General features: G+C 38.0%; 1 protein-coding gene across 6 annotated transcripts in view; it reads left to right on the forward strand.

Annotated features, from left to right (window-relative positions):
* Positions 1 to 12,383, forward strand: part of kirrel1b (kirre like nephrin family adhesion molecule 1b) — an 89,165-nt gene that overhangs the window by 39,482 nt on the left and 37,300 nt on the right. Inside the window, exon 1 of one of the 6 annotated variants that reach the window (XM_028472759.1) lies at positions 316 to 404. The exons of the other annotated variants lie outside the window; for them this stretch is intronic. Coding sequence (XP_028328560.1) covers positions 398 to 404 — 7 coding nt within the window. The 5' untranslated portion in view covers positions 316 to 397. Of the gene's footprint in view, positions 1 to 315; positions 405 to 12,383 lie in introns of those variants that run through there. 6 annotated transcript variants of the gene reach the window in all.

Genomic DNA, 12,383 nt, shown 5'->3' on the forward strand with positions numbered 1-12,383 from the left:
GGTAGCATACTGCTGTATAATAGATAAAGTTACATTGGTAGAACAATGTTAAAAAACAGGTCAAGGTGTGCTTAAATACCTGTATTGTTTAAAGTTGATCTTGACTTCACAGGGAGGCCTTCTAAATAAACCTTTCCTACATCCTTTACAGTGTCATCAGATCAGAACTTCAAAGTCTGTAGTTACTGAGGTATCTGCGCAGAGATCAGAGAATGAAAAACCTGATGAATCTTGAATGGTGGAAGTGTGTGAAGTTGTGACAGAAAGGGGGCCTCCAACGCACAGCTTTGGCAAGCTTTCACTCTCGATCCAGCTCTTTTACATCCAGGCTTTGAGGAGTGTTGGATCTGCAATGGGGAAAATGTGAGACAGTCGTTGTGGGAAGGACGTTTTTGATATGCAAGGTAGAAAAACACTCAAATGTAAATCACCTGTGCTTCCATCAGACACCGTAGGGGGAAAAAATGAATATCCACTGTGACTTCAAACGACTGATTTCTACTTTGTAAGTTGTCGCAGAGCTATTGTGTCAGCTAGAGTCAGTGGTAGTTCACACTTTTAGAAATCAAGGAGTACACCGAGATACCAACTGCAGCTGCTCTGAAGTTCCGTAAGTGGAAATGACAGCATTGTGTGTTCTTTCACACAAATCGACAGTGAGGGGGAGATTGAATTGGGGAATATGAGCACACGCAGAGCCTTTACAAGCAGTGAGAAAATCATTGTTGACTCCCATTATCCCTTTTTGAAATACCTTGGCCAGCAACGATTAAGACACAATGTACCAGAATGCAATTTAAATGCTTCATTTTTATTTCTATTTGAAATGTCTTCTAAACAAGATTCAAACACAAACCACAAGTTTTTCACATCAGATTAAACCAATCTCAACCTGACAGAAAAGTAACAAAACAATAACACTTTATTTAGATATAATCACAAATAGTTAGTAATGGGCAACTAGCGGCCTCTGATTCATTACTAATTGCATAAAATCTAATTTCTTATGTGAAGCAAGGCAGCTATATTTTGAGCATCAGTTTCCTTGTTTCCTTGAGTTCAGGGAGCTCCAACAAGGTTATTTCTCTCATCACTGTTTCAGTGTACTGCAGTCTCCTCTGCCTCATTGGAGTGGGCATCACCAATTCTTATTGAAGGGGAAATCTCTCAGCCATTGCTGGCGAGGTTGTTGTTTATTATTTGGATAATGGCTAATCTGCTCCCAAGTTATTTCCGTGCCTCTGATCTGAAGCCCAGGTTGTAGTCAGAGGATGTGGCTAATGATGTGGCTGCAGCATTTTATTTATATATATATATATATATATATATATACACCCATTAAACACTATCATAGATGCTAATATGCTGTAAGAACTTTAATGCTCGACCTATTTGTGACAACTATTTTCCATTAAAATGGTCCTCAAGAAAATAAAAGCACATTTTACTGTTTTCTGCATCAACAGTTAAATCTTTACGTGAAGCCTCCATTACTGAATTTTAAGGACGAATAAAATCCTTTTTGCATGAGAGCTTCATTTCAAACACATACTTCACAAACAAAACAGTGCATAGGCTATTGCATTCAAAATATGATTGATGAGATTTATTTAGGCTAAATGCACATACCAAAACTGGCACCCTGTACAGGGTATAACCCCGTCTAGCGCCCAATGTGAGCTGCAGATAGGCACCAGCAGACCCCCGCGACCCTGAAAAAAAGAAGCCAGCAGGTCAGAAAATGAATGAATGGATGGCACATATCAAAAGGAACTGTTCTCTGTCTTTGTGCTTTGTGTAATGCTTTTTTGGCAACGCTTTGGTTCTTTCACTTTGGAGTTTGCATGTTTATTATTTAGATTTAGTATCAACAACAACTGTTTACTGTAACTTTTTGGCTTTTAATTAATGACATTAATATGGTTTAAAATGGCACTGCTTTGTACCACTTTTTTGTTTATAGAAGAGAAAGAAGAATTAGGTGAATTATGGTTTTATTACCTCTGCAAAGGTGCTAATATTTTCACTGGCATTTATTTCTGTTTGTTAGCACGATTACGTTAAAAGTACTTAATGGATTTTGACAACTTATAAACCTTACGCCATGGAAGATTACATGAATTCTTGGAGAGAATCTGGATCAATATAATGATTCTGGATTCAGTTTAAAAATCTAAAAACTCTATTTCTCTTTCACCAAACTTTATGACATTTGACTGAGTTATATCAGGTTGTTTCTTCAATCACCCCAACAAGATTCATGTGGATCAGATTCGGATTGCACATTTCATTGTGATTTTTTTGAGAAAATGGGGTTGCACATGCATTTTGACCTACTGTATCGTTAATAATGGAGATACATTTCTTACAAGCCTTTAAAGTGTGAATGATCATGGTATCATGATCAGGATCACTGATCCAGATAACTGTCAATATCTGGCAAAGAGATATTTGGCACTTGGCGGAGGTTTGTACCATCCAAGTACTCTTTGATACAGGAAACACAAAGATATCACACAAGCCCTAAATCTCACTTTGAATGCAGTAAACACGAGTTCCTTCACAGAATAAACTCTGACAGAATATTTAAAACTGCGGCCATCCAAAATGTTGTTACTTGGAGGAGATGTCCTCTTTTGCAGCATCTCTTGAGAGATTAAAGGAAAGAAGTGCACACACACAGACACACACAGACATTCGTGCACTTGGTCTGATTTTCGTAGAATGCAACTTTCAAAGCATTGACCCACTCACTTGAACACTTTTGCTTTCAACCACCCACCCCCCCCCAAAAAAAAAAATCCATACACACAAGCAAGAATGAACCCAACATCTCTATTTCTCTTCCACTTATTCACAGACACACACACGCTTTCACACACACACACACATACACACGTTTGCCCTTCTCTTCTCACATGCCTTTTTACTCCGTGCTCATTTGGTGATGCTAATGGCAGCAGACATGTACAGTGTGCTCTAACAGCGGACAGAGGGGAGGGTGTGTGTTCAAGCGTGTGGGTGTCTGTGTGCAAGTGCGTTGGCGAATATGTGTGTGCACACAGCTCTGTGTACTTACCGCTCTTAAAAACCAATTAACAGCACACAGCAGCAGCAGCACACACACACACACACACACACCCTACCCCCTCCAAATGAAGAAGTGAATTACACATCACCAAAACCAGATGGAAAGAAATCAGAGGGTGAAAGAGAGAGAAATGAATAATTGAAGAAGGGGGATCATAAAAAGGGAGGAAATAAAACTGAAATAAGAGATGAAATAAAATGTACGAAAGCAGAAGTCAATTAGTGAGGCTGACAGAGAGCTGCAGGGAGAAGCAGATAGGGAGACAGAGGGTACGTGTGTGTGTGCGCGTGTGTGTCTTGAGAACATTTTCAACTGTGTGTGCCTGTCATCACCCTGAGTTTTAGAAAGGCGTCCAAACTAACACAACCCAGTTGTTTGAAGTCCGCTGCGGCAATAATCAGTTTGGTTGCAGCACAGTAATAATTAGACCTCGCTTTCTTTGACAGCACTCAACTTGACAACAACTTTGACAGCACTTTGTAACGACGTGTGGTTGACAGGATTGTGTGCTACAGAAAAACTGTTCAATTAAATACATTTTAATTGAAAATCCGTGAATTTTACCGACAAAAATCAGGTACTGTTTGTGTTATGTTTCAGTTTGTCACAGTGAATGGAAGACTGCTATTTACAGACAGATTGTCCACTGTGTGCTATACAGCTATTTGGGACTATTTAGGTGTGTAATCCTCCTATTATTCTTGGGGTCAATTTTTGACCCCATTTAATGTTCATAATTCAATTTTTTTTTGTTTCATTTTTCATGACTTTTCTAATTTGATGGGTACAATTGATGATGCGTGATTATATTTTTTCAATGTGTTGAACATATATTGCACACATTGGTGTTCCTCTAGGGCAATTTGACCTCAAGCTGTTTTAGCTGTGTAAAGCTTGTCTGTTGTGTATTACAATATACTGTACATGCTCTCTTGAAAATGTCTTTTAGGAAAAGCTTTACTATGAATGAGGTTTTGGAACAGCTCTTTCACAGTGAAAGTTACATCGATGAGAATGTGTCTGAAACTTTATAGTGAATAACCCCAAATATTTTTGCAAAAAATAAGTAAATATGTTTGAGAGAAAAAGGGGGTCAGTAAATTTGATGATTTTAATGAAACTATTCAAAATAAATAAATTATAATTTAAAGGTTTGGCCTAATGGTGGCATTAGAAAACAGCTCAAGGTTTCATTATCAAGAGGTTGTTTATGTATTCAACTAATTAACAAAAGACACAAAAACTTGGTCAATAATTTTTTGAAAATGATTTTCTGGAGGCAAATATCCCTTGAGGTCAGATTGACCCCAAGTGTAAAATGTGTGATATATTTGAGGATAAAAATAAAAGTTCTATAAATCAAGTCCCTACCCAATAATTTTTTTTTTTTTGTAGTAAATACTTCATACTTTCATCGTAAAATCCTTTACATATCACAAAGTTGTGCGTTTAGAAAAAACAAACATTTTGTGAGAGTGTGTTTGTGTATACGTTTGTGCGTGGTTTGCTCCGTGCTTGGCATCACGCTGCTTTTCTCTCATGCTGGAAGTGTTTTTGAGGTGAAATAAAAGAAATGTAACACGCTGAGAGGGACTTTGGGAAATCGCAATGCTCGGTGTGAACGGGGAAGCTCAGCATCAAGCTTCCATTGTTTGTCCTCTACTGTCTTCCGTTGTGTCTGCTTGCGTGTGCATCTCTGTCATTATCTGCGCGGGTGGTTTGAGGGCACAAATATAATGTGATTTTTACTTTTTTTCTGAATATCAAAGTATCAGGGGCAGTTTGTGTTATTAGAATGATGCTTCTCATGGCCAGCCAGAAAAAAAAAAACAAAAAAAAAAAAAACAGGGTGCTCTTTTGATACATAACTGGAGGGCTACAAATTCATAGCTTTGTGTGTGTGCGTGTGAGTGTGCGTGTGCGTGTGTGTGTGCAAACTTAATTTCGGACCAAAAAGGACTATGATGTGAATTCAGTAAGAATTGTAGATTTGCATTTTGAATTTAGCTCTGAAAAGATATTGTCTTCTAGGCACCTGTGCCAATGTCACACTAGCACTGTGCCAAGGAATGTGCCTGACATTCATTTTTTAAAAATCTATTAAAAACCAGATGACGTTCATCTTGCAATCGCAACATGAAAACAGAATTCTGAAATGACACAAGTTTGTTTCTCATTTTGTGCTTTGTTGCACACCATCAATACATGGCTGTGGAAGGGAGTTTTATGAACTAACACGTCAGCAGGAAAGTCTCACTCTCACTGTTTGGGAGAGCAGCACACTTGCTTGCTTTAGATGTTTTCTCCCTTTCATAACTGAACGTAATGAGCTGCAATTTATCAGGCCTTCTGCAGATCTGGATGATGATCGCTCAATGCTTCTTAGATTTAAGTTGGTTAATTTTATTGTTTATTGTTTATTTATTGTGGATCCCCATTAGCGCAGTCAAGCTGACACTATTCTTCCAGGGGTCCAATAGAAATAGTTTTGTTAAAATACAGAAAAAGTAACATCTTCCAATACAATCTTTTTACATTTACATCATCAAAACAAAATTCAGTTCATTATACTAGTAATAACTTATCTAAAAATCATAAAATATTATCCCAATACAAATTCATCAAATGCAAGACAATATATAAAACATGTAAGATTTTGGCGCTCCAGGAGCAAAGTTGGAGTCTCCTATTGACAATTGTTCCACACAAGTTTCAAACTCAAGGCCTGGGGGCCAAATCCGGTCCTTTGGAGCATCCAATTCAGCCCGCAGAAAACAGTAAAAATGACAGAGGAAACATGAATCATTGTGTAAATGAAACTCAACAATATTTGCAGGGGCTCACAATTTTCCTAGTGCTTATATCGCACGACTGCAGACATTTTTAATGTTAGAAAGTAAAAAAACCCCTCAAAATTCTTACATTTTCCTTAAATTATGACATAATTTTTCCCCCCAAATAAATATAAGTTGGTCACAAAGTCTAGGAAAATTTACAGTGAAGATCCTGTTGGTACTGATAGCTGTCAATTGTTGCCTGGATATTATCGGTTTCCTACATATTTAGTAGTTTGTATACGTAGAAGTGCAAACTAGGGCACAAAAATGTTGAAATTACTAGTTTTCCTGCATATACATAAATCTGTGACCCACTTGAAATCAAACTGCTTCAAATCTTCATCATCGTTTTTGCCATCTATATTTTTTAAGTGACAATAACGAGACCATGATTAATTAAATAAATGAAAACTGTATTAAAATACATTGAAATTTTTGTTAACTATGAAAAACTAAATTATAATGTTAACATGGGATGAAACCCAATCAGAACTAAGTTTCTTTTTTTGGAGGTATACAATCAAAACTACTTTTTGTTGCTTTGAAGGCGGGACAAACATGTGGACAAGTAAATTAATTATGTTTGTGGACGTAAGATGGCTCATGTGGTCTCACGTATTGATCACAGTAAAATTAGTGTGCACTTACAAATATTAATACCATCATATATCAGGTTGATAAATGGTAATTGAATCTTTAAAATATGCATAAACTCCTATGCTGTATATTTTAGTCGAATATATCTGTGACGACTAAAATCTTGATGTCATTCAGTTGACTGTTACATTGTAAAAGGTTTACAGCAGCTTGCCTATTGCACGACAAGAAAATAAAAATGATTTTAATACATGTGTAATCCACACACACGCGTAAATACTTTATTATGAGCTAATTTCCCTAAAAGAGGTTTATATGTAGAGTATCTGTGTTGTGCATCGCTCTTTTCTTCTTCTTCTCCATTCACCTCCTCTTTATTTTTAGTTATCCTTGCAGGCAAAACACATTTACCACACTTTGCCCTTTTCTGCCTTTTTCAAAAATGGCAAATATATGCACACAGCGTATACAAAGGGCTACAATGAAAAAGATATGTTGGCGAGCATGTGTGTAAACATGGACATGCACACACACACACAGAGAGAGAGAGAGAGAGATAGCCTCTGCTGCCTGATATTGGTGTGTGGTACTAGAAATGGGAGCGAGCTGTAGCCCAGAGGCAGAGCTTGGACATGAATACAAGTGGAGGGTCAGCATGGCAGTTCTTGGGGTGGGGGTTAGAAGGATGAATGCTGCAGGGTGTGAACGTCTGTAGTTTAGGGTTACAAACCTCACAAACTGTCTGTTCATTTCTCCTTAGTCTTGGTTTGCCGACAGGAAATTGTATTTGGCCTCTGGCAGCCATAGTGGAGGTCTTCAGCTTTTAGATATTGAAAAAAATAAAAATAAAAAGTTCTTTGTTCACCAAAACCTGACTGGATAACAGATTTATTTAACCAGGTTAACCATTGATAACCAATTCTCTTTTGCAATGACGACCTGGCCAATTGGCAGAAGATATATAAGAAACACATGATGATTGAATGCATTAACAAAGGAGAAAATTCTGAGTAGAATGAATAAAATAAAAGTGCAACGACTTTTCAACAAATAAAACAAATCCAGGCTTAGAGCAAAAATATTTCACGGGCAAGGACATCAAAATCTGTAGCTGTTGACCAATGACTGCAGCTCACATTTAAATATATGTAACAAAAAAAAAAAACCTTGGGATTGTAACAATTCAATTTTGTTCAGTCCTGAACAAAATGCGTCCTGAGGCAACGTGTCACGACACACATCGTCATCCGTGTTTAAATGCCAATTGTGCCAAGTGATGAAATACTACCTTTTTCTATTGTGGATGTTTTTCCCGATTAATGGTTTATTCTCAAAACAATCACAGGATTTGTCAGTACATCCATCCTCTAATGAGATGATGTATAGATCAATAAATTGCTGCTGCTGCTGCTGCATTAACGATCACTCTCCGGTTTCTTTCCTCGAATGCAAATGCACATAATCACCCTGACTAAGGTGTATTGATTCATGCTGTTTTTAGTGCTTGTCAGAGTTGCTATCCAAAAAAGTTCCTGTTAAAGATGTGTGCATTATCAGGATGATGATGTGGTTTTTGTCTGTTTTCAGTCCAATGCATGTTTTTCCCTCTATGATGAAATCTAATCTCCGGTGCTGCTTATCTTTTCCAGGATATGCACAGAATCAAAACAATTGTAGTCGGATTCAAATTTCAGCTTTGCAGTCGTCATGCTTTAAACCTGAAGATAAATTGATGAGGTAGTAATCCATGTTTCGGTGTTTAACAAATCCACAAATTAAATACAAATAAATTACCAGAGAAGGATTTTGACAAGCATGTTTTCGTATTTTAGGCACTGGCTTAATATGGAATCTAAATGAGAGCAAGAAATGTGCAAAAAAAAAAAAAAAAAAGCTCAGAAATATAAAGAAGCAGATGAGAAAAGAAGGAGAAAAGTTCAGCAGATGAGTCAAACAGAAAAAAAGGGAACAGTGATGAGTTATAGAAAAACCTGAAGAAAGACTGATGCTGAAAGGTTTGAGAGGTTGCGAGGAGCAAATAAAGACGGCAAGAGATAAAAGAACTGCTTACTGCAGAGAAAACAGGAGGAGGATGAAAAAAAAGCACAAACAACCAAAGAGAATGTTTGAATGAGACACGCAAAGCAGGTAAAGTCAGAAATAGGAAGAGAGATGGAGGATTATTAGAATACCAAAGTATAGGAAGAGGAAGGTAATCAAAGAGAAACTCTCAAGGTGGAAAATGGTAGAAGAGAAGAAAGGACTACTGTGTGCGTGTGGGTGTGTGTGAGTGTGTGCGCGTTTGGGGGGTAATGTGGAGGTGGGTGGGCATCCCATAGGGTTAATTACATCTCTGTTCTCCGTCAGTGCAGCTCTGTCTTCTGCGATATGACTCCCTGCTGCAGGCAGAGCACCAACCCCCCCACTCCACCCCACACACACACACACACACACCTAAAGCCTGCCATACACACACCCACATGCACACAGTTTTTTTTTTTTTTTTTTTTTTTTTTTAAATGCCCCATAACGCACGAAATTCCTCTAAAACAAAGATTACCACCAAACTCACTCCCACATCCGACTCCTGTCACTCGTTCCACTTCTTTGGTGCGTTGCCTCTCCCAGTAGAACCTGAACCACGTTCAGCACAAAGAAAAGCACACATACTCGTAATAGCTGTTAATTTAGCATAAATCATGCACAAGATGACCCATATGTAAATCACTCATGTCAGCAGGATATCAGATCCACCCACCTCTTGGTCTTTTTTCTCCCTACAGGAGGCAAGAGCAACTCCCTTTTCAATCACACATTCTGCTTGTCTTTTGATAGAAAATGTTGAAATAGTTTTTCAACATGTTTAGTGTCATCCACACTGTGAGTGCTATTTGTTGTTTTTGAATCAACTGATACCATGGATCCATTAGCATGCTAATTGTTTAATCAACTCTACCAGACTCCTAACTACTCAGTGTTAGAACTGAAGGAAGCCTCTACGATGAGAGCTGAAGCGTCAAGTCCAGTGTCTCAACTAATCTATCAGAGTCAACATGACCTGGATAACTGAGAACCATCACAGACCCTTGATCTAACTCAACCCTCCAAGCCTGGGATTGCAAATAATGAATGAGGATGTTTATTCAAGAATCCTAAAAGGATAATAGATAAATAGCAATGAAACATCCCAGGGATACATGTGGATGGAGATGGATTAGCTATGCAGCAACACTCCTTCAAACACCATAGTTCATGCCCTGACCTTTGAATGTAGAATTTAAATTGCATGTTGTCCCTGAGGGTTTCCTCACACTAACGGGGGCGGGGGTGTGTGGGGGGTTCAAACCTGCTAGCTGGTCTACATTCTTCATTTATCTAAATAGAAGAAAGTATCTGTTTTTGATAGTGACGCACCAAAATTACGGCCACCGAAAAATAGATTTTTCTAACCGGAAAAAGCAGACCGCAACAGGATGTTGTAAAGACGTGAGAAAACAGTGCGTTTTAGTGAGGTAAGTACACATTCAGAACCATAAATGCAATGAGACTAATAATTTGCATTAATAATTCCTTTTGGTGTTTTGGTTGGTTTTCGGCCTTGGTTTTTTTCTTTTTCGGTTTATGGTTCCGGCCAAGAATTTTCATTTCGGTTTATCCCAAGATTTTTAATCTGTTTAAGTTGACAAACAAAAATCTACTACTATTTTTAACTCATTCACTGCCAGCTATTTTCAGAGCAGGCAAGCCCATATTGCCAGGGATTTTAGATGATTTTCAATTATTTTAAGACCCACAGAATATTTTGTACTAGGTCAATCTGAAGTCTGAAAAATTGAAGTCTCTAATTTCATCAGAAAGAATCATTTTGTTTCTAACTTGTTTCATTCTTCTGTAATCCGCAGTTGAATAGAGGCAAGTTTCACGCAAATTGCCAGTTTGTGACAAAAAGCTGAAAAAATCTATTAGCGACTTTGAAGCAATTTTTTTTTTTTTGCTTTAGTTACACCTCAACATTGGTTTCCTTCTATAAAACTACAAAAACAACAGTGAGACCGGGCTTCAGATGGCAAACGTGTTATTTTGCTATCTGTGTCAGAGTTGAATGGTTACTATATTTTGGCCGTCCTCCAAGTCTCTCCCCCATCAGTCTCCACACACGCAACTTCTTCCTTATCCCAGACATGCTGAGCGCCACCGCTTGCCCTGTTTTTTTGATCGTTTTCTCACACCATTGTGACACTCAATAGTCCACTTAGTTCTTCACATGCTCTCGTCGAGTGTGCGCTGCTGTGAGCTTCAGCATCAACTCTCGTAGCGTCATTTTCTGTCTTGTAAACTGCTTTCCTCTCCCTCTGAGCTCTGCTCATCACAGGTGATCTCTCATCCAAAGGTGCGCTGCTGCCACCTACATGGCACCAGTTGGTCACTACATCATGTTACAGTTAGATATTCACAGGAGTGCTTCATCACACTGTCTCCTAGCAACCCCAGCCGAAAAACACAATTAACATCTATAGACGTCTTTGGCAGTCAACGTCACTAAACCAAAAAACGTCTTTAGAAGTCTTTGGCAGTCAATGAGTTAAACAGTATTATTCAAAGGTATGTTCTCCTAGGAAATCAAATGCAGTCAGTGTAAGTGTGAGTATGAATTCAGAGGTAGAGTTCATAAAACATCAAAGCCTTGGAAGCCCCTTCAACACAGACAGCTTGACAAGTCGTGTAATCTTTGTGACATATCAGTAAATCTTCCTGTTGTTTTTAAATCCTTATGAGTTGTGCTTGTCACACTCACAGCCTCTATTGTTGACCAGTCTTTCTTTAATTAACTAATGGGATTGTCTAAACCACGATACAGGAAGAGAGTAGTTGAAAGACAAAAACCAGTAAAGTGTGTTGGCGTGCGTGCATGTTTGTGCACATGCTCGCACTCGTAGCTGAATGACTCAAACGAACATGTGGGACTGACTCAAGTAGACAAGTGTGTGTGTGTGTGTGTGTGTGTGTGTGTGTGTGTGTGTGTGTGTGTGTGTGTGTGTGTGCGTGTGCGTGTGTGCGTGCGTGTGTGTGTGTGTGTGTCATTGCAGTCTTTCTCTTTCCATCCTAATTAATGTGACTTCTTGCAAGTCTTTCAGTGGAATATGAAACCCTTTTACCTGATGATGCAAACAGCTGAAAACAGCGCAGCCTTGATGCTTCTCCTCCTAACCTGACAACCTATTTCTGTGTGAGCGCATGGATGCCTGCCTTTCCTACAGTTCTCTTTAAATTTGTGCATTTGAATAGTACTGCAAAAAATGACGGTAAATGCAGTATAGCCATTGACTTTGATGACATGTAATAATATGGTAATGTATTTCATGGCCACTTTTAGACCAGTTTGAGTTAAAGTTGGACAGACATTAAAAATCCAAGAAAATATGCATTTTTAACAATATTGTGCACTTATTAAAAAAAATAAAGTGTAAATTACAATATCTGTAAAGCATTTAGTTATACAGTACATCTGTGGATCAGAACCATAGTTTTACCTTGTAACTAGCGCAGTGGTTCCCAGCCTTTTTTGGATTGTGACTCCATTTTGATATCAAGAATTTCTAGCAACCCCAAAGACATTTTTTTTTTCTAATTAGATTTTCATTTAGTTTTTTGTTATACTGTATTACAAATACAGAGTAGCAAGGATTAGTGACAAGTTGTGCCAGCTCAGATATATCTATACTGTATATTTTATTTGAACTATTAGAATAATTAGAATAATAATTTAAAAATCGGTATTTTTAGGAATTACTAGACATTTCAGGCAACCTCATTAAAACTCGAGGCGACCCCACATGGGGTCCCGACTTTAAGGTTGA

The sequence above is a fragment of the Gouania willdenowi genome, chromosome 17, assembly GCF_900634775.1.
Source record: "Gouania willdenowi chromosome 17, fGouWil2.1, whole genome shotgun sequence".
Taxonomy (NCBI): domain Eukaryota; kingdom Metazoa; phylum Chordata; class Actinopteri; order Blenniiformes; family Gobiesocidae; genus Gouania; species Gouania willdenowi.